The sequence below is a fragment of the Sitophilus oryzae genome, unplaced genomic scaffold, assembly GCF_002938485.1.
Source record: "Sitophilus oryzae breed Bouriz unplaced genomic scaffold, Soryzae_2.0 scaffold_111_pilon_pilon, whole genome shotgun sequence".
NCBI lineage: Eukaryota > Metazoa > Arthropoda > Insecta > Coleoptera > Curculionidae > Sitophilus > Sitophilus oryzae.
The window spans coordinates 10,446,640-10,470,339 of NW_022145749.1; the positions used below are offsets into that span (position 1 = coordinate 10,446,640).

General features: G+C 31.1%; 2 protein-coding genes across 2 annotated transcripts; both read left to right on the top strand.

Annotated features, from left to right (window-relative positions):
* Positions 1–2,758: 2,758 nt before the first annotated feature.
* Positions 2,759–6,190, top strand: LOC115882956. Its single transcript, XM_030901227.1, has 3 exons — positions 2,759–3,049; positions 5,587–5,830; positions 5,917–6,190. Exons 1-3 carry the CDS (start codon positions 2,882–2,884, stop codon positions 6,036–6,038), a joined length of 534 nt encoding a protein of 177 aa, XP_030757087.1. The 5' UTR covers positions 2,759–2,881; the 3' UTR covers positions 6,039–6,190.
* A 12,391-nt stretch (positions 6,191–18,581) lies between these two features.
* On the top strand, positions 18,582–23,373 carry LOC115882965. The gene is made up of 3 exons (XM_030901235.1): positions 18,582–18,855; positions 22,772–23,015; positions 23,100–23,373. The coding sequence occupies exons 1-3, from the start codon at positions 18,688–18,690 to the stop codon at positions 23,219–23,221; spliced, it is 534 nt and encodes a 177-aa protein (XP_030757095.1). The 5' UTR covers positions 18,582–18,687; the 3' UTR covers positions 23,222–23,373.
* Positions 23,374–23,700: the final 327 nt, after the last annotated feature.

Genomic DNA, 23,700 nt, shown 5'->3' on the forward strand with positions numbered 1-23,700 from the left:
ACGATCGATGACATTTCCCATATAATTTTGCATATAAAATGACAGCGATCTTCATTTCATAGCCATCGCTGACGCCATTTTTATTCGATCATACGGTACTTTTGTGACGTTTGAAAAAAAATATTTAGAATATTTACTTAAAAATGTTCACTAACACTTTAGATTTTAGCAAATGAGTCTATTATAAACCGTTGACGTTATTGATTTAATTTGAAATAATTTTTTTAGAAGGTTTTCTAGTTTATTTATTGAATATGTAATAATATCAAAATAAATAAAACTTTCTGTAGGTTAGATTTGGTTTGGATTTGATCTATAGGTTTTGTGATCGAAATAAATTTTGATAATGGATCGTATATTAAACTAGTTTTATTCCAACAAATGTTTGTTAATACGTATCCCATATACAATTTGATACATTTAAAATTAGTAGCAAAAAGGTCTCTACTTTATAAATTTAAAAAACTAAATGTATCTTTATCAGGACTTTCCATATTTTCCATCCTCTTGTGTCATTTCCTGGTTAACGGTTAAATTCATTTCGCCAATTACTTTCAATTTCACCATAATACACCAAAACCCTTCTCTTCTGCACTGGAAGCGCGTCTCACTAACCATGTTAGTATCATCAGCAGATGATTAAAAGTAACTTATTAGTTTTAATAATCTGTTGATGATGCTAACATAGTTAGAAAAACGCGCGTTCAGTGTAAAAGAAAAGTGGCTTGGTATGTTGTGGTTAATTAGTGTTTTATTTTGCTGTTGTAACATCAAAGATTCCAACCCTCAACTGTAATAGTTTCAATTTCTAACCTTGTTCTGAATGTCCGACGGAAAATAAACCATTATTATGAAAGTATTTATTTTCCATGTAAATGGAGATCAAGTTGAGCAATTTGATGCAGATCAAAATGTTATCTTAACAAGTTCAAAAATTGTGAATGTTTCCGAAGATTTATAGAAAAAAAACTAATATTTCTGTTGATGATGGTAGCAAAGACAAAACGTGGATTTGAAAATCTGAAAACACCACCTTGTAGAACGAAAAATGTACCGATGAAAATGTGAAATTTATAGTGTTAAGTTTAATAAATAGAGTCATAGAAAAATAAAAATAAAATTGCGAATATCATTCGTTTTTTCCAAAAAGGAAGTAATTTTTTAACTTTTAAGGTGGCATTTTGATCAGTAATCTTACGCATCTTGGCCACATTTTAAAAAACCTTGTATCTCTTTTAGTTTCCGAGATACACCCTGTACATTGAATTACATTGAAGAATAGACTATTTCACAAATAAAATAAACAAGCACACATTAATCTATTTCAATGAAAAGAAAAATATAACGATGAACAATTGGACTGCGCGAAAATATAGATGATTTAATAGCAATTTAATAGGAAAAATCTGACGTGCAGCCTTCAAGGGTTGACGTATTCGGCCGATAAATAAGAGATCTGCCCGGGTCATTCGTCATACTCAAATCGCAATCTAGATCGCGTCAACAATAGCCCAATGGCATTCTTTTGTTTGACCGTTTCCTTCAACTGTTATCGTTACGTTTTTGTTTCGTCCTCGGCACGTGTAATCTGTGTTTGTGTGTGAAACGATGATGATCAATAAGGCGATTTTTGAGAAATGTGGGATTTGTGTGAGAGTTAACAAGAAAATGGGAAATAATGAATATCTCTTATCACGTTTTTATTCAGGTACTGTATCGATCGATATACCGGGTGCGTCTCAAAAGTGGCTCACCCCTATAACTTTTTTACTTTTTCAGATAAATAAACGAGATTTGGTATGTCAGTATATGACATAAATTAGGATTGATTGACGTGTTCAATTAATTGTTTTTGGTCACTTCCTGTTTCACTGGAAATTACTACAACTTTTGATTTTTAAATGGCACCATCGGTATTTTTTTACTTTATTCGATAGAAAATGACATTCTGAATAAAATGACACTCAACTATTGACATTCTCGCTTAATAAAAAATTGTATTTTAAATTTCATTCTAGAGTGCCATGGCTATGCTAAAAACATTAATTCTTATTCAAGGGGTCTTGGAAAAATAGATTTGATCGTCTAATGTTTTAGTTTCTTGTCCTAGCCGGTTAAAAATGCCCAAATCGTATTTTTAATCATATCTCAATTTTTTCAAATGGAACGAGGGTGGCTCATTAGCATATTTGGAAAAAGAATTTTTTTACGAATAATTTGATACCACATACTTGGTATTTCAAGTCAAATTGAATAAACCATATGCAAAAATGTCAAAAGTTGACATATGATATGTCATTCTATTCAGAGTATTATTTTCTATAAAATAAAGTAAAAAAATACCGAGGATGCCATTTAAAAATCAAAAGTTGTAGTCATTACCGGTGAAACAGGAAGTAACCGAAAACAACCGAATACGTGAATTAATCCTAATTTATGTCATATACTAACATACTAAATCTCGTTTTTTTAACTGAAAAAATAATAAAGTTATAGGGGTGAGCCACTTTTGAGACGCACGCGGTATAAGATTTTCGTTTTATAATTTTGATTCCTATTACTGCTATTAGCAAAAAAACAAAGAGGGTTATTACAATTGTGTTTACGGTATCTTTGGTTTCATTAAATAGGTAGTCAGTTCTGCAAAAATTGCGAAAAACAAAATAACTACAACCAATATGGGACATGACGTTTATATTCTGTGCACTTCAAATACCCAGTATACTATATCAAAAACTGAAAGATTATTGTACTCTGACTGTCAGTCATTGTCACAAAATTTTTCTAATTTTATTAACTATATTTTTCAAGACAATATAATTTTATTTATAACATCCAATTATTTATTTGACAAAGATATATGTCCTGATTATGGTTTGTGATGTGCTGTAGGAAAAAAAGTTTAGACAGCGAAGAGTTTTCAAATAATGGCTCGCAAATTTTACTTTTACGCAAGACATTAGGCACTGCTGATATAACGATGCAATACAATAATAATGCTAATTTAGAACCCATCGGCGATGCTAATCATGAAGAAAGACAGTTACAGGTAGATTTGTTCAAATAACAATTTTTAGTGTGGGTACCTATACCTATTTAGTACCTACCTAATATCACTGGTCATCACGAAAATCCACCATGACACCATTCTAGCCGATTCTTATGCAAAATGACCTCCTGAATCCAAATATGACCTCCGATTTCTATCAGCAGCACCCGTTTTCGGGGGAGATGACCCTACCTATTTTTACTGCTTTCGGATAGTTTGTTTGTACGAATAGGATTATTTTGGAGTATATGTCGCAGGTGAATAGAATAATCCGGCTTTCTGCAAAAAGACTAGACATATATTATTATATTTTTACAAAAAGCCTACCTATTTTCAGTCGCTTCGCAAAGAGCCTAATTAGAATTACGCATATTAAACAATGACGATATTTTCTGTTCACTTCTGCAAAAAGACTGCCTGTTTTCAGTCATGTTACAAAATGCCAAATGGAGGCCAGGCAGATTAAAAAATGATCAAAGTTTAGTCAGCTATGATCTGTAATAAGCATATTGGATAATTTGCGGTTTAATAAAAATACTACATTTTTACGATAGAAAAACAATAATTTATGTCAAAATTTTATTTTGTTTCGACGAAAATAACTTGCACCATATTTCATAAATTATAATCGTTATATAAGTAACATAATTTTAAATACAAAATATATCAAATACAAATTTAAGTATGTTACTCTGTAATTTGATTCTGTGTCCAGGGTTGCTTCTTTGTTGAACGTTGCTGTCTTTTAGAATAAAATTATTTTCGTTCTTTATAATAATCATCCTTGACCACATTCTCATTAACAGAATCACCACTATTTTGTGCTATTATTTCGTAATTTTGTGAGAGAAGTTTATCAAATGTCATTCGATAAATTTAGGCTAGGTTTACCAATCTCGCGTAAAATGTTTTATGTAATCTGAATAGCCTTCATTAGGTATTTTGAAGATTGCAAAATAAAACACTAAATCACCACAATACACCAAAACACTTTTACTTTTACACTGGACGCGAGTTTCGCTGACCATGTATAAATTGAAATCAGTTTATAATTGATTTAGGGTAATTTAGTGTTTTATTTTGCTGTGTAACACCAAAGGTTCCAACCCTCAACTGTAATTTTGAAGATTGACTAAAACAAGCGGTCTTTTTGCAGAAATGTACAGCAAATATTATCATTGTTTAATACGTCTAATTCTTATTAGGCATTTTGGAAAACTTGTCTTTTTGGAAAATGCTGAATTGTTCTATATGCCTGCGAAATATACAGGGTGCTACAAATTCGAGGTACGAGCATTGGTATCTCGGTAACCGTAATAGTTAGAACATGGTTAAATTGGGGCAAAGTTGGCTTTAGGATGTTCACCAAGATGCCAAGAAAAAAGTTTTAAAAATTTCAAGGATTACTGAGTTTTTTAGAAAAAACAGATTTTTTTGAAAATCAATTTTATTTTTTCCTGTCGTTACTTTTTAGGAAATCAAAAAACTAATTGCCCATTCTCATAGTCACTTTATAAGGGCTATCTAATAGTATTTTTAGATTTTCAAATTAGCTAATAATTTGTGAGATACAGAGACCAACTTAGTTTTTTCAAATACGGACCTGCATTTTTTATTTCAGGTTTTGAAAGAACTTGGTCCTCTGGGTAAAACGATATGCCACACTTTATTTTTTTTGTTTCGGACATTTGAACACAACTCTTTATTGAGAAGATATGTTCAAAGGGCTATAAATAAGATTGAACGAAAAATAAATTTGTGCATTAGGGAGGGTGGTAACCCTTTCGAACATGTAGAACATTAGAAACTAGTTTGTAAAGTTGATTTATTTATAATAACTACGATTAATATTATGCATATTATTAGATTGTACACTGACATTTTAAATTTACAATAAAAAAAGTTAAAAATAATATTTTTAAATGATAAATATTAAAATTACTAAATATTGTTGCGATAAATATAATCAGATTAAATTAATCAAAAATCTTGATCTCAGTATTTCATAAATTATCTGCTAATTTGAAAGTGTAAAAAAACAAATTAAATTGATTTTCAAAAAAATCCATTTTTTTCAAAAAACTCAGTAATCCTTGAAATTTTTAAAATGATGGCATCTTCGTGAACACCCCAAGGAGTAACTTTACCCCGCAATTTAACCGTGTTCGTATCTATTACGGTTTCCGAGATACCAATGCTCGTACCTACTTCTCTGGGGTACTAAAGATATTAAGTGTTCTGAAAACATGAGCAATTGTAATAAGAAAATTTTTCTGTTAAATACAAAAGGTTACTTAGACTCAATAATTATTTTCACCTATTCAAATTAAATTTTATGCCTAAAAAATTACTATTATTGAAAAGTGGTAAAAATAGATAAGGCGGGGGTTTCCTCGAAAATGGTGGGTAGTTGAAGAAGACGGGAGTTATATTTGAATTCATCAGGACGTCATTATACATACGAATCAGCAGGAATAGTCGTAGAGAGCGAGCATTTTTTTCCAGACAAGTGTATTTATGCGAAGTACGTTTTGTAGGGTCGATTTCTTAGAATATTGAGCTTAACATCTGTTCAAGCAGGCGATGTAACATACCTATATGTTAACAATGATTTTTCGGATCAGCCACCTTCTGTTTCATTGTTTGAAGATGATGTTGATGATGAATATTCATCAGCTGGAAAAAATCAAAACCTAATTCAAGGGTATCACAATATGTTTCCGAAAATCGTAAAAAGTAAGATCTCAGATCAATCTTCTACGGAACATGTGTACATTGAAGGTATGCTATTTTTTCTTTGTATTATATATTGGAATAGATCATTAAAATAACAGCTATTACATGTTAAGCATCCGCAATTTTTTTAGATATAGTTACAAAAGTACATTTACCATCTGAAGAATTTGCTGTAATTGAGACAATCAAATCGACAGAAAAGTTTTGGAATAGAATTTGGAGTTGGATTAGAAAAAAAATATTTTGTGGATAGTCTTTTATACAGAGTATACCAAAAAGTTTACTATAAATGGAAAACATTATTGAGTTATTTCATTTTCATATTTGTGTCGAACTTTTTGTCATACATTGTACCTACTGTGGTTTATGTTTATTTATTATAAATAATATATATCAAACATTAAATATTATGATCAGAACGTAAATATATAGATTACTATTCTTTTTTAATAATACTTCTAAGAGATTGTATTTTTATTTTTAAGATTCTCAACTGTAGCTTGATGATCAGGTAGTAATAAAATTTTGTCTCCATATTCTCCATGACCCGGGTTTTGTATTGAAAAGTTTTATTGACAATTGTTGCTTTAATTGAATATGGCAGAGATCAACTTCTGAACTTACAACCATCTCTGCTAGAGTAACTGCCAACAAACAATAATTTTATTTTTTAATGAGAGTGATATTATAAAAACTGTCGGTTGATGAGGATCAAAAGCAGAGACAGTGTTTTAATAATAAAGTTGCTGTAAATCGTTACTGTCTTCTTTAAAAGTGAATATCTCTAACAAAAATAAATCTATCGAGATGAGTGAGAGAACAAACTATCAAGAAAAGACACACCTTGATAACAAAGTGGATTCTAAACTCCTTACTTTCTCAAACCTTTGCACAGGATGTTTCAAAGTTTGGTCAAAATAACAATGTTTAATATCTGTTGAGTTGCTCTTTCAAAATCGTCAGTGTATGACATATCTGTATTGCTGCATTGATTTGATTTTTTTGCAAGTTCGATGTACAAATTGGTGTTATGTGTCAAATAAAAGAGGCATATCCACTCCCCTCTATACCACCCGTATAATTATATCAATGACAAAGAAAGTCGATATTTAAATTGTTCTGTTGATGCAAATAAATTTTGCGAAACGTTGACAAATTTAAAAGAAAGGACTTCTGTTGAGTTTTTTTTTGGTCCTAACATAATTATAAAAAAAGTATATTACTAAAAAAATCATGAAAACAGGCCTACTGGAAAAAATATGTTTAGCTTTAAAATTACAGTTGGTCATTATGTTGGAACCTTTAGTGTTACAACATCAAAACAAAACACTAATTCACCATAATACACCAAAACACTTTACTTTTGTTAGCATAGTCAGCAGATGATTAAAACTAATTTAAACAATTTCAATCATCTGCTAAAATGATGCTAACATGGTTAGCGAAACGTAAAGTAACAAACGCAAAAGTAAAGTATTGTGGTACTTATTTTGCTGAACTTTAAAATAACGCAACAGTAAAGTATATAACAAACGCAAAAGTAAAGTATTGTGGTGCTTTATTTTGCTGAACTTTAAAATACATGAGAATTTTAAGGTGTCCATTTTTCGTACCTGTCATGGTATGTGTTAGTTTTTATTATTCTAAAATTTAATATTAATGTAGATCTTTTGAAATTGGAGTTTCAGTAATTATGTTTGAATTAATATTTTTCTAAAACCAAATAACATATAATGAGCAAATACGCTTCTCTTAACTTAAAAACATCATAAGAAAATCTGCATTTTATTTATGTAGATACTTCTTTCATTCGATTCATCTTTCCACTAACGAATCCCAATAAAAAAGTTAGAGATCGAATCGAAACGAAGGTTTCGTTTTCTTTGAGCCACATTTGCATATCATTAATTTTTATATGCCCCCGGAAAGTTAGTCAATCAACCGTTGATATTCGGCATTTTTACGTCTCTGGAGTTCCCGGTCGCCCGTTTTTGAATATTTTTATTTCTTTGTCAGGGGCGTAATGAAATTTTAACTTTTCTCTTCGTAACACAATTCTCAGTAAATGGAATGCATAACATACCTAATATTATTTCGAGTATTTTCGTCGTTATATTATTGATTTAATTTGCATATTAACATTTTCGTTATAGGTACTACAACAAGCAACAATGATCAGCCTCAGCAAAGTGCAATCTGTCTCTTCAAAAAAGCGATCCAGGCGGAGGCAATAACAGGACGCTATCGACAACAAAATGCACTGTCTCAGGGAAACAGGACACTCACAAAAGGGGAATTTCATCGGGGAACATCTACCACTAAAGAGATCAGACCAAATGACCCCTCCTTTATCACTATCACAAACCATTCGAGTGACCAATATGGACCAAGATATGTGGACAGATACAATATTCTTTCACGATGGATTAACCAAGTATACAGACGGGTCAAAAACTGCTCACGGAACAGGAGCTGAAGTATTTGCGGAAAGACCAAGGACGAGCCTATCCTTTTTCTACATACTTACATACTCAACCGCATCCCAAGTGGAAATCTTCACCATTCTACAATGCTCGAGAGAAAACAATAGAAGAGCTTATTCAGATAAGTTCTCTAAGCTAAACATACTTTTCATTGAAACTTTGCAAAAAAAACGATAGATGTTTAATAACCTAACCTAATAAACTAAAAAAAACGGCGTCCAATTGCGTTGGAAATGAACATCGATGTCATTTCCAATATAATTTTACATATAAAACAACATTGAATAAATCCCCTATTAATTATTCTGGTTTCAGACCACTGTATTTTGTGTTGATCGGACTTTGTAGTTTCACCTGTTGATGCATTTCCTTCATTTTCTTATTGATAACTCTTTATTGGTGAGGACCTCTTGATTTTGCCGATATAGGCTGCTTCATACTCACATGAAATTTTGTCGATGCAGTTGTTCTGTTTGTGGTCTATTTAGGTTTGGTTGGATGACACTACTGGATGTTGCTACTACTGTTGCTTAAAACACTACTGGGTGTCGTACCGCCGGCACACGAGCGCATTAAATAAGTTGCAACAGAGACACCTTAGACAACTGTTATGAATCAAATGGAACCACCATGTCTCAAACGTATCAGTGCTTGAAAAAGCAAGTTGCGAGAGCGCTGAAGTCATGATTACTAAATCTCGCTTAAGATGGGCTGGCCACGTATGCAGGATGCAAGAAAACCGCCTACCAAAATCTCTTCTTTACGGTGAACTTGTAGAGGGTTAGAGGAAACCGGGTGAACAACTCAAAAGATACAAGGGTGTTTTCCATGAAAACTTAAAGGGGATAAGTATGCAGCATCAGTGGGAGGAAGCAGCGCACAATAGAACGCAATGGAGGAGAATTGTAAACTCAGTAGCAACGACAACCAAAAAGTAAAGAGGCAACAAAGTAATGAGATTTTTCAATGTCCGGAGTGCGGAATAGAGATAACATCACGTATCAGGCTTTTCAGTCACAGAAAATCTCAACACCAAATCACGCCAAACTGTTCGTGACATTGTAACTCAATGCCTTATTAAAGCATAAATATGAAGGAGAAACGAGTGATGAAGCCACAGTACTTTTTGTAATGTGTTTTATATATAAATTTTTATATTTCTATTTTTATTGTAACTATACGCTAAATAAATAGATAAATAAGAAATAACAAAAATTGGGCGGAAGTCAAAGAGGATATTTTACTTCATACAAAGTTATACAGGGTCCGGCAATAGTGCGTCGGGCATCTGTAGCTCCTAGAATAAAAAACTTGGAAATTTTGTTTAACTGCAGACCTAAATTATGTACTAGGATGTATTTCAGGAAAATATTTTAACTTTTATAGGGTGGCTCAAAAAAGTGGGAGTGGATCGGGATGTTTTTTTTAAATGGAACACCCTGTATATTATTGCATTTTTGGCTTCCTTTCAGATCACTTTACGTAATCCTAAGACATGAGTAAATATATTTCGATAATTTCAGAGATATTAATAAATAATTAAAAATTATATATTTTTCAGACTTTCTTAAAAAAATTATTAATAATACAAGAACTGTTCTGAAATCAAAACTATATTAGATATTTACTTCAGATGGTCTGTTCTTACTTTGTTATAAATATGGAAATTGTGAATCATACAGGATGTTCAAAATTCTACCCCAAACTATCTAAAATATAAAATAATTTTTTTTTCGTTTTTTTAAATGGAACATCCTGTATATTATTTTTTCAGTAGATGAAGAATTAAAAAATGAACATTTTTTATATTTAGAGTATTTCAAAAATTTTAACGGTTTCGCAGATATTCCCGGTTTTGTATTTCCATATGGCATTTTCCACAGTAAATTTTCACCCAAGCCACCTAATGATTTTTCTCTCGTATTTTACCATTGGAAGCACCATATGAAATAATACTGCGTGTATCCGGAAAACTATTAAAAATTTTGAAATACTTAAAATACAAAAAATGTTAATTTTTTAATTCTCAATCTATTAAAAAAATAATATACAGGGTGTTCCATTTAAAAAAACGAAGAAAAATTATTTTATATTTTTGAAAGTTTGGCGTAAAATATTGAACATCCTGTATGATTTACGATTGCCATATTTATAGCAAAGTAAGAACAGACCATCTGAAGTAAATATCTAATATAGTTTTGATTTCAGAACAATTCTTGTATTTTTAATATTTTTTTTAAGAAGGGTTGAAAAATATAAATTTTTGATTTATTTTTTAATATCTCTGAAACTTTCGAAATAGATTTACTCATATCTTAGAATTATGTAAAGTGATCTGAAAGGAAGCCAAAAATGCAATAATATACAGGGTGTTCCATTTAAAAAAAAATTATCCAGATCCACTCACACTTTTTTGAGCCACCCTATAGAAGTTACAATATTTTCCGGAAATACACCCTTGTACATACTTTAGGTTTGCACTTAAACAAAATTTTCATTTTGTTTATTCTAGGAGCTACAGATGCCCGACGCACTATTGCCGGATCCTATATATTGCAAACCATAAAATTCCTGATAAAAAATAATATTACAGAGCATACTTTGGACTAGAGTACAATTGAAAGTTGGTTATTTTTTGTCCCCGCTCCAAAAACCGTCATCAATTCGATAGTGTTTTCGGCGTGACGGGCAATGACGCTCGAAAAAATAAATCATACAAAAGGAGCAAATCCGCCAACAATGAGCCGAGAGGGGTTGCTTGGCCCGCACCCTAAGCTGTCTATTTAGCGGGGACCTAACAATGGGGTGCGGGGGTTAAAAATAAAATAAAGCGTGGCGGTCAGGCCGACGGGCTACGGTGCCGGTTTTAGGGGGGTATTAGGGTACAGTAGCGGCGAATATAGTTTTCTGATCTAGTTTAGGAATACGGTCATATTTTTACTAGTCGGTTTACAACTAAAGTCATGAAATCAACATTTTCTTTTCTTGTGTAATTAATTAATTAATATAAATTTCTAGTAAAAGGAAACATGATAAAATCACATCTAAATTATGAGTTATAGTCTATTATATTAGAATCATCATCTGTCTATTATATTAGAAAAAAAATGTTCTTATTTTAGCAAAAGTTTGAAATATCCTGTAGAATTATTGTCTAACAAAGTAAGGATTTTATAAACCACTAAAACATTAAGGTGCCACTTTTCTAAATAGTTTTTGTTTCTTGGTTCATGTCAATAGCTTGAATGAAATAGCAAATAGCAAGTTCATAATAGCTTAGTTCATGTCAATAGCAAAGAGCGAAACCAATGCATTATAATATTTTTTTATGCTCCCTTCTTTATATTTTACGGGATAGATCAACGTTTGGCAACATTGGTTTTCAGTTGTGAGACGGTGTCAAAGTATCAAATGTCACAGTCAAATGTCAATTGACTGTTGATGGCGGACGAAATGTTGTTTTGAATTTATTACCATAGATAAATACAACAAGTTTAGATTGGACAGCCCGTAAAAATTTTAGGTCGCGAAATTATTTTGGGTCGCGACCGTTATATGCGATCTGGCGCTGCTATAGCGGTCGCTAAGAACAACGGCAAACAAAAACAGAAATAATTTTCCCTTGTCAAAGTCAGAGTCTTCAAAAATCATAAAATCTTTCAAAATATAAACCGCTCTCATTAAAGAAATTCCGAAAAGTGTTCATAGCGTCCATTTTCAAAGTAATGATTGCTATCTTGTGAGTTTAATTCAAGTTTTATTTACTCCAACCGGTGATAATTGTGAAAAAGTGGCATTAAAAATTTAAAAAGCTGTGCTGTGAACTGTGAACTGCAAAAACCATCGTGGATTGTGGCATAACGTCGGTTTCCAATGTTTCATAGGTATTTCATACATGTCCTTATGTCCTTATATAAAATAAAGTTTCTTGTATGCAACACACTGTATTTTATTTATAAAATTAAAAGAAAATAATAATAAATTTGAATAAACAATATTTGGCGATATAATTCCGGAAAAAGCCGAACCGATCCGAAATTTTCAAAAGTTTTGGGTCGCGACCGTTACAAGAATAGCGCCAAATAGTGTTTACATTGTCCTTATGGGCACTTTCCAATCTAAACTTGTTTCATTTATCTATGTTTATTACTTTCAAATATGCCATATTTTAATGTGTCGTGTCCTTAGTGAAATCCTCTTTTCAGTGTCTCCTGGTGGCCTTCTGCAGTACCTCGCCCAAACACCCCTTTTTTCTCCCCCGTCCCGTAAGTATCAATTTTTTTATAATAAATATTATGTAAATTATAAATTATCTAATTTTCAACGTGCGCACCCGGATTTGTGTTGTATTTGGTGTCTAGAATCACTTAAAAAAAGAATTTTTAAGAAACCTCTAAAAATACGAAAAACACCTATACTGCATAATTACCACTTTTTCCACTAATTGAAAATTCCTACCACTAATTGTTACGTTCTGAATGCTTACATTCAAATTTGATGAACAAATTTCTAAGCTATTGAAACCACTAATTTATTCCACTAATCAACTTTAAATTACTAACCACAATTTCTCTTGACGGAAGATAATCAAAGGCCAAAATGACATTTCTCGTAAATATTCAAGGATAACTTTGATAACTTTTTCTACTAATTGGAAATGTCTACCACTAATTTTGACGTTCTGAATGCTTACATTGAAATTAAAGGAACAACCTTCTACGCTAATTGAAACCACTAATTTATTCCACTAATTGCAAGGTTCTGAACGAAGCTTAATAGAGTATAATTGTGTGTCAAATTCTTTTAATTTTTCTTTCTTTTTCGTGTTATTACGTGTGTTTCGTGTTTTTTAAAATTAAGTGGAGGAAAACCACGAGGGAAAATTAAGTGTTGACCCAGACCATAGTTTACAGTTAATATTCGGTGCCCAGAGACATTCAGAGACAATTTGCCAGAATGCCAGAGAGTTGTATTAGCTACAAGTAAAATTTGTATACCATCTCGTATATGGTACCAAAAATTGGAGTATCTTTACAATACTCCAATTATTTCTCAATTATTACTCAAATTATTTTCCAATAACATCACACGATAAATTTTAGTACCTATTGCAGAGAGATAATGTCAGAAGGTACTGGTTTAAAAAATTAAGACTAAATTTAATTATCCAACTTTTAAAGTATAAAATTCAGAAAGTATTATTCTTAATAAAATATGTTCATTTATTTATATTGTGTTTTATATATTCGTTTGCAATATTATTATTTTTTTATTTGTACATAAGTTATGTTAATAAATGTAATAATAAATGCAGGAAGTTGCTTAAGCTTGAAAGTAAGAAATATTTTTTTTGTATGTGGTGTTTTGTTTAAAATACACCCTTGCTTGTTTTGTATTAACATATACCGTTTTTTTTTAATAAAATGACTCTATTAGATTTTTTCAGTTTTATACAGTTTTTTCACAATATTTTAACACACAAAGTAATCATTTGTCACTCATATTTTAATTATATTAATTTTCTGCTATGCGTTCCAGTTGTACCAACTTATTTCTTTGTAAAATAAAATGAACAACTTACTACTAATTACAATTAAAATGACAGACACATCTATCACTGTCAAGGATCTTATCGTTGGACAGACTATAGTAACGATTTACTTCTGGACCTCATCAATACACCTATGAAATACAGTTTATACTTTTTCTATGACAGATAAATAAGACAAAATGGAAATGGGTATTAGGAGAGAAATCGAACTACGCCTCTGATGGTGGATTTTGGCAAAGTAAAAAAAGGACAATAAAGAAGCCCTAACTACCCCCGACCGCTCTCGTGCGAAGGGGTTTTCGCTCCGTTCGATTAACCCGACTTTAATTGTCGGGAAGTGTACACACTTTCGCCACGCCACGTGACTCTGTTTGGGTTTCGTTTTGTTCGTCGCCCGGCTCTGTTTGCTCGCCGAAATAATCCGGGGGAGATTGAAAAAACCTCGTATTCTTTATTAAATATAGTTTAATATGACTATTTGATATGAAGAAATACAATAAGTTTTAAGAAATACGCAGTGGTTTAACAACTATTAACTATTTATTTATGCATTACTTGAAGCGTACATGCAGTCACAAAATCTATCTGTCAACTCTCTATAGTAATGTGGTAATAGGAATGGTATAGAATATCGATACAAATAAATAATAAGGATTTTAGTGTATTCTTCTCAACACCCCTCCTCGCTAAAATCGACAAGGAAACTTGTTAGGCTGAACTGATTTATTTATGACTTCGAACTATTATCTTGAAAAAGTTTGTGTCTTTGCCACTAGTTAAAAAGAAATCTTACAAAAATAAAATGACTCTACAAAATAGTAATATTTTGTAAACACCGCTGCTTTGAATCTAGCGGAAACCCGAAGTTGCTCAGTTGGCTTTTTTACTTGTAAAACTACATTTTGTCCTAACAAAAAATTTGCAAAAATTACAATATTTTTTTTTTTTTTTTTTTTATAAAATATTCAGGAAAAAAAAATTATTTATTTCAAGGAATTTTAATTTAGTAGAGATAAAATGCGCCGGGAGCACGTATAGCCGCGCCCATACTAAAATATGTAATTTCAAAAGTTGGTATCTGAGGTGTGGTTTTTTAATCTCAAACGAGCGCACTTTGTATTGCTTTATTTGAATGGTTATTACAATAGTTTGTTGCGAATGTTATTCCTAATCTTAAAATGAAAACCACGTTTCGCTAGCTACTGTAATTTTGGATTTACGATTTTTTAAAGTTTTTAACCCCCACCCATACCCCGTTACCAACCCCTACCCCCACGAAAAATTAGTGGCCAGATTCTCGAGTGCCACAGTATTATTGTGCTAAATTTGGTTAAAATCGGTTTAGCAGTTTTTGAGTTATCGTGTTACAGACGGGCAGACAGACAGACACCATGAAAATATTTTGTATTTAGGTCATTTATGACCCAAATAACTCATTTTGAGTGAAATTAAAAAAAACTTTTTTTTGCCGATCTTAATAGCCTACCGGCGCGGCGTTGCGCGTTGGTTTCTATGTAATTTGACAAATACATAAAGCTGTCTATTTAGTTGTCAGTTTTGAGTAAATATTTTATAATTCTCTTTCGTGTCGATTGCTGATTGAATTGGATCCAGAAATGGCTCAAAATGAAATAAGTAAATTATCAACAGATATTCAGGCTGAGGCGCCAAACGCCATATACTAATTACTTCCATTTAAATCCCGAATAACTTATGAAAAGGAATACAAAAATTTTCAAAAATGGAAGCCATTAAAAAACGTGCGAAAAGAAATAAAGTTTTTAACGTATCCTCGCTGTTAAAGTATTATTTAATCTACCCTTGCGATTAAAGTATCTACTATTTTTGATAGATACCTATAAGGCAATTTTAACAGTTGCTATGGAAAAAATGACTTTTTATATTGTCAATCACGTCGCAAAAACTAATACCGTATGATCGAATAAAAACGGCGTCAGCGATGGCTATGAAATGACGATCGATGACATTTCCCATATAATTTTGCATATAAAATGACAGCGATCTTCATTTCATAGCCGGTACTTTTGTGACGTTTGAAAAAAAATATTTAGAATATTTACTTAAAAATGTTTAACACTTTAGCAACTTTTTAGCAAATGAGTCTATTATAAACCGTTGATGTTATTCGTTTAATTTTAAATAATTTTTTTCGAAAGTTTTCTAGTTTATTTATTGAATATGTAATAATCTCAAAATAAATAAAACTTTCTGTAGGTTAGATTTGGTTTGGATTTGATCTATAGGTTTTGTGATCGAAATAATTTTTGATAATTGATCGTATATTAAACTAGTTTTATTCCAACAAATGTTTGTTAATACGTATCCAATATACAATTTGATACATTAAAAATTAGTAGCAAAAAGGTCCCTACTTTATAAATTTAAAAAACTAAATGTATCTTTATCAGGACTTTCCATAATTTCCATCCTCTTGTGTCATTTCCTGGTTAACGGTTAAATTCATTTCGCCAATTACTTTCAATTTCACCATAATACACCAAAACCCTTCTCTTCTGCACTGGAAGCGCGTCTCACTAACCATGTTAGTATCATCAGCAGATGATTAAAAGTAACTTATTCGTTTTAATAATCTGTTGATGATGCTAACATAGTTAGAAAAACGCGCGTCCAGTGTAAAAGAAAATTGGCTTGGTATGTTGTGGTTAATTAGTGTTTTATTTTGCTGTTGTAACACCAAAGGTTCCAACCCTCAACTATTTTCAATTTCTAACCATGAATGAATGTCCGACCGAAAATAAACCATTATTATGAAAGTATTTATTTTTCATGTAAATGGAGACCAAGTTGAGCAATTTGATGCAGATCAAAGATCAAAATGTTATCTTAACAAGTTCAAAAATTGTGAAGGAAGCAAAAATGTTTCCGAAGATTTATAGAAAAAAAAACTAATATTTGTGTTGATGATGGTAGCAAAGACAAAACGTGGATTTGAAAATCTGAAAACACCACCTTGTAGAACGAAAAATGTACCGATGAAAATGTGAAATTTATTGTGTTAAGTTTAATAAATAGAGTCATAGAAAAATAAAAATAAAATTGCAAATATCATTCGTTTTTTCCAAAAAGGAAGTAATTTTTTAACTTTTAAGGTGGCATTTTGATCAGTAATCTTACGCATCTTGGCCACATTTTAACAAACCTTGTATCTCTTTTAGTTTCCGAGATACACCCTGTACATTGAATTACATTGAATAATAGACTATTTCACAAATAAAATAAACAACAAACACATTAATATATTTCAATGAAAAGAAAAATATAACGATGAACAATTGGACTGCGCGAAAATATAGATGATTTAATAGCAATTTAATAGGAAAAATCTGACGTGCAGGCTTCAAGGGTTGACGTATTCGGCCGATAAATAAGAGATCTGCCCGGGTCATTCGTCATACTCAAATCGCAATCTAGATCGCGTCAACAATAGCCCAATGGCATTCTTTTGTTTGACCGTTTCCTTCAACTGTTATCGTTACGTTTTTGTTTCGTCCTCGGCACGTGTAATCTGTGTTTGTGTGTGAAACGATGATGATCAATAAGGCGATTTTTGAGAAATGTTGGATTTATGTGAGAGTTAACAAGAAAATGGGGAATAATGAATATCCCCTGTCACAACTTTTTATTCAGATACTGTATCGATCGATATACCGGGTGCGTCCCAAAAGTGGGTCACCCCTATAACTTTTTTACTTTCTCAGATAAATAAACGAGATTTGGTATGTTAGTATATGACATAAATTCGGATTGATTGATGTGTTCAATTAATTGTTTTTGGTCACTTCCTGTTTCACTGGAAATTACTACAACTTTTGATTTTTAAATGGCACCCTCGGTATTTTTTTACTTTATTCGATAGAAAATGACATTCTGAATAAAATGACATTCAACTATTGACATTCTCGCTTAATAAAAAATTGTATTTTAAATTTCATTCTAGAGTGCCATGGCTATGTTAAAAACACTAATTCTTAATTAAGGAGTCTTGGAAAAATAGATTTGATCGTCTTATGTTTTAGTTTCTTGTCCTAGCCGGTTAAAAATGCCCAAATCGTATTTTTAATCATATCTCAATTTTTTCAAATGGAACTAGGGTGGGTCATTAGCATATTTGGAAAAAGAATTTTTTTACGAATAATTTGATACCACATACTTGGTATTTCAAGTCAAATTTTCGTGACGAACCGCAATAATTTCAAATAAAACATATGCAAAAATGTCAAAAGTTGACATATGATATGTCATTCTATTCAGAGTATTATTTTTTATAGAATAAAGTAAAAAAATACCGAGGATGCTATTTAAAAATCAAAAATTTTAGTCATTACCGGTGAAACAGGAAGTTACCGAAAACAACTAAATACGTCAATTAATCCTAGTTTATGTCATATACCTACTAACATACCAAATCTCGTTTTTTTTAACTAAAAAAGTAATAAAGTTATAGGGGTTAGCCACTTTTGAGACATAAGAGGTATAAGATTTTCGTTTTATAATTTTGATTCCTATTATTGCTATTAGCAAACAAACAAAGACGGTTATTACAATTGTGTTTACGGTATCTTTGGTTTCCCTAAATAGACAGATTTGCAAAAATCGCGAAAAACAAAATAACTACAACCAATATGGGACATGACGTTACATATTCTGTGCACTTCAAATATCCTGTATACTATATCAAAAACTGAAAGATTATTGTACTCTGACTGTCAGTCATTGTCACAAAATTTTTCTAATTTTATTAACTATATTTTTCAAGACAATATAATTTTATTTATAACATCCAATTATTTGTTTGACAAAGATATATGTCCTGATTATGGTTTGTGATGTGCTGTAGGAAAAAAAGTGTAGACAGCGAAGAATTTTCAAATAATGGCTCGCAAATTTTACTTTTACGCAAGACATTGGGCACTGCTGATATAACGATGCAATACAATAATAATACTAATTTAGAACCCATCGGCGATGCTAATCATGAAGAAAGACAGTTACAGGTATTCAAGTACCTAACTATTTTTAGTTATTACAGTTGCGAGTTGGAACCTTTGATGTCACGACGGCAATATGAAACGCTAATTCACTACAATACATGAAAACACTTTATTTAATTTTTAGTATCTAATATTATAGGTACTAAAAATTAAATAATTAATAACTAACTAATATATTAGGTAAAAGCTTTGAATAAGAAGACTAAGGAAGGAGCATAATGCTATCCATATATTCATGCATGGTGGGCGGAAAAAGCACTCTAGGGTGGGGATCCTTGACAGTTCTGTTTGACGATTCATTTGACACATTTGAATTTGATTTGAAATTTTGTGGATTTGTCAGTCTTTACGGAGCTTATTTTATGTTATTTATTATTTATTCTACTACTGATAGTTGTATAAAGGTAGTAAATCTAGAGAGAAATTGTGGCAGAACTTAAATTAACAGTGACACTATCGCGATTTATCGAAAAAGACTCTAAAATAGTTGGTTGTGTAGCGTGCGGTAGATCTCGGAAAAATCGAGTGGAATAATGGAACAACTTTTCGCTAGTAAGTGACTATAATATACATACGTGTAGTAAACCGATCATTTATGAAATTCTCTTAAATTAACTAAATTATGTATATATTTTTCTTGCATTTTAATTTGACTTACCTGCTTCAGTAACGTATCGGATGTTTGTGTTAATAAATACTTATTATAACTTATCTATTTTTATTAGAATTATATATTTTTATAACAATTTTAATAACTACCAACATTTATTCACAACGTAAAATAAAACAACAAATTATTGAGTCTACCCCACGTCTACCCTATATCATAGTTTTACATTTTTTAAATAAAATTAGAACGAGACTGATAAACCGGAATTTAAGTCGGCCATATTTGAGGCCCATCGCGATGTACCTAAGATTTTTGATATGCTCCTTCCTTAGTCTTCTTATTCAAAGGGTAGAAGTGATTAGGACAAATGGGTCTGTATGGAAATCGGCCCTGATACCATTTTGGCCGATTCTTATGTAAAAGGACCTCTTGAATCCAAATATGATCTCCAATTTCTCCAAGATCTTTTTTTTAACTTTCGTGATGATTATGTCGTCCAGGTCGAGGAATTGTTGTTAGCGCAACACTTAGGATAAAGGCCATAGATAAAAGAAAATAATCTACTATTAAGATAGATATGAAACTTAATAGTAAAATTTTGGGTCAAAGCGCCCCTCCGTGTTTTTAGTGGAGACTACGTGTAACCCAGCGCCTTCGCCTTTTCTGCTGTAAATGTTTTTTATGTTTATATTAGAATTCAAAGGATTTATTTTTAAAGCTACACTGATATATTAGTATATCAGAGTAACTTTAATAAAACATAAGAATATATATATTTTACAATTTATTTTACAGAGTTTCATGTAAATGATCGTAAGTCGACTGGCTGTCTAATGAATAGATTGGGATTTATAGATTTTAAAGCGAACGAAAAAAAATCAAACAACGAATACATACCATATATTTTCTTTTATCATTTATCTTTTAAGATACATACCTTATCGTCTTTTGGAAACACGTACATTTTTGCAGTCTCGTTAGTTTCTTTGCAAGATGCAACACAACAAGAAAATACCATTTTTACAGTTAATAAATAATAAAACTATTTCTGACTATGATATTTAAAATTTAGATAGATAGAAAATTAAAAAACAAACGAGTATTTGCAAACGCAGGCCCAAATTCAATAAAAATCAACATTTTTCTTGCGAAAATCAGGCTTTTTTCACTGAAAAGGTATTTTTTGATTTATCAGCAGTCATTGTCAAGTTGACAATATAAAGGGTGTTTTCGAATTAGTCTAAAAAAATTATGGTGTGATTCCTCATGTGTTTTTAAAACAATTTTTTTATAATCATTGGGTCTAAAGTACTTCCTTTCTGATCTACAGGGTGTTAAAAATTAAAAAAAATCGATTTTTTTGCTTAACATAAATGGTACACTACTGCTTTTTTAAAGAAAATATATTTTTTTCTTGGCTGGCCATCCTTTTTCAACAAAATTAAAATAAATATACTTATTAAGAGCCCGCCTTAATTCGTTCTCTAACGATTTTTTATTTTCTAGATTAATTAGGAAACATCCTGTATATGCATATCACAGGCAACCAAATAAACTAGTAACCTCTAAAAATTATTTTTCCTACCACTAGCGACATACCGTGTTTTCAGTGTGTACTAAATTATTTTGTCAAAATTTCACCATATAAGTTTCCAGACAATGATCAAGGCTCATGTCACTTTGGTTAGGTTTTTTTGGTTTTGGTTTGGTTGAGTTGCCATGTGATGCCAAATGCTTTTTGAGGAGTAGGGGTTATTACCATTGACTCTTGGGTTTTCACTCTGCTTTTGTTTAATTGGCACTTATGGCAGTTTTTAATGTATACAGCAACTTCTTTCAACATACCTTTCCATCAATAATTGACTCTTAACTTTTTAAGTAGTTTTTTCTGTCTACAGTGTCCACCAATTAATGGATCATCGTGGTATTTTTGTATTAAAGCGAGTTTCTCATCTTTATTTTTAATAACTTGTGGTTCCTTAAACAAAACAAAATGTTTACCTTTTTTAATTTTTCCAATATATAATAATCTTGACCAATTTCTTTTAAGTCATTTATTGTGCACATTTGAAAAATTTGGCCATTTAATTTTAACCTTAAACTTTTAATATTATGATCATTAGCCATTGATTCAAGCTTAGGCAATACTTCGTCTAGAGAAAAATTACCATTAATGATCGGAATGTTTGATTCAGCGCTGAATCTTCCTTTTAATCTCATTATTATCCTAAGATATAATGACTTAATTTCAAAACTTACTAAAGGTAAATTAAGTATACTGCGTAAATTTTAGTTAGAATAAGTATTTTATTTTGCGAAGAGTCATATGTGTCAGAATTTTTATTTTCCTGTTTTTTAGTCATTGATTTTGTTACAGCTAGTGTTTTAGCCGATTCATTAGAAATTTCTTTTAAATCAGATGTTGTTATTCTTGACAGTGCGTCCGCACCTACATTGTTTTTCTCTATACTCGACTTCAAAATCATATTCCTCTAGGTCGAGTCTCATGCGAGTTAACTTTTCGATAAAGGATTTTTTATCAAAAATAAATATACTAGCGGCTGATGATCAGATTTAACCAAAAATTTTACACCATACAAATAAGGTCTAAAATAATTTATTGCCCAGTGGATAGTCAGCAATTCTTGTTCAATGGTTGCCTTATTGGATTCGCCTTTTGTGAATGGTTTTGATGCAAATGCTATAGGTAAGTCTTTACCATTAAAGGCTTGTGATAACACAGCTCCACACGCATCTTTTGATGCATCCGTTGTTATTATAAACTGTTTGTTAAAATCTGGGTATTGCAATATTTGAGGTTGAATCAGTGCAGTTTTTAACTTTTCAAAAGAATTTTGGCAATCTTGTGACCAAACAAAAATTGTGTATTTCTTTCATTCGCACCTGGACTTTTTCTCTGAAAATATAGGAGCAGTCTCGGATAAACACCAGCAATGTTTCAACCAAGACATCGCTAAGCTCAAAAGAGATTTTCAGGGAAATGGAACCAAGCACCAAATAAAGGTAGATATTTCTTTATTCATTATTGTTTACAGTTAAGGAATTCTCTTTTCACCTCTTCAAATTAAATTCATGCCCGTAAAATTATTATTATTATTGAAAAGTGATAAAAATAGAGATGGGGTTCCCCCTAAAATGGTAGGTGGTAGAAGAAAACGGGAATTATATTTGGATTAGTAGGGAGGTCATTTTTTACATAAATATCAGCAGAAATGGTGCCAGGGCTCGATATTTTTTTTTGACAGTGTGTTTGCAGACAAGTGCATTTATGAGAAGTACGTTTTGTAGGGTCGATTTCTTAGAATATTGAGCTTAACATCTGTTCAAGCAGGCGATGTAACATACCTATATGTTAACAATGATTTTTTGGATCAGCCACCTTCTGTTTCATTGTTTGAAGATGATGTTGATGATGAATATTCATCAGCTGGAAAAAATCAAAACCTAATTCAAGGGTATCACAATATGTTTGCAAAAATCGTAAAAAGTAAGATCTCAGATCAATCTTCTACGGAACATGTGTACATTGAAGGTATGCTACTTTTTCTTTGTATTATATTGGAATAGATCATTAAAATAACAGCTATTACATGTTAAGCATCCACAATTTTTTTAGATATAGTTACAAAAGTACATTTACCATCTGAAGAATTTGCTGTAATTGAGACAATCAAATCGACAGAAAAGTTTTGGAATAGAATTTGGAGTTGGATTAGAAAAAAAATATTTTGTGGATAGTCTTTTATACAGAGTATACCAAAAAGTTTACTATAAATGGAAAACATTATTGAGTTATTTCATTTTCATATTTGTGTCGAACTTTTTGTCATACATTGTACCTACTGTGGTTTATGTTTATTTATTATAAATAATATATATCAAACATTAAATATTATGATCAGAATGTGAATATATAGATTACTATTATTTTTTTATAATAATACTTCTAAGAGATTGTACATTTATTTCCCATTTTCAAGATTCTCAACTGTAGCTCGATGGAAAGGTAGTAATAAAATTTTGACTCCATATTCTCCATGACCCGGGTTTTGTATTGAAAAGTTTTATTGACAATTGTTGCTTTAATTGAACATGGTAGAGATCAACTTCTGGACTTACAACCATTTCTGCTAGAGTAACTGCCAATAAACAATAATATTATTTTTTAATGAGAGTGATATTACAAAAACTGTCAGTTGATGAGGATCAAAGGCAGA

Bases quoted from the DNA above. Each gene is read 5' to 3' on its own strand.
- LOC115882965 (XM_030901235.1), top strand. From the start codon at position 18,688: ATGTGCTGTAGGAAAAAAAGTGTAGACAGCGAAGAATTTTCAAATAAT. The intron at 18,856-22,771 runs GTATTCAAGTAC...TACGTTTTGTAG, and splicing joins ATGAAGAAAGACAGTTACAG to GGTCGATTTCTTAGAATATT. The intron at 23,016-23,099 runs GTATGCTACTTT...CAATTTTTTTAG, and splicing joins GGAACATGTGTACATTGAAG to ATATAGTTACAAAAGTACAT.
- LOC115882956 (XM_030901227.1), top strand. From the start codon at position 2,882: ATGTGCTGTAGGAAAAAAAGTTTAGACAGCGAAGAGTTTTCAAATAAT. The intron at 3,050-5,586 runs GTAGATTTGTTC...TACGTTTTGTAG, and splicing joins ATGAAGAAAGACAGTTACAG to GGTCGATTTCTTAGAATATT. The intron at 5,831-5,916 runs GTATGCTATTTT...CAATTTTTTTAG, and splicing joins GGAACATGTGTACATTGAAG to ATATAGTTACAAAAGTACAT.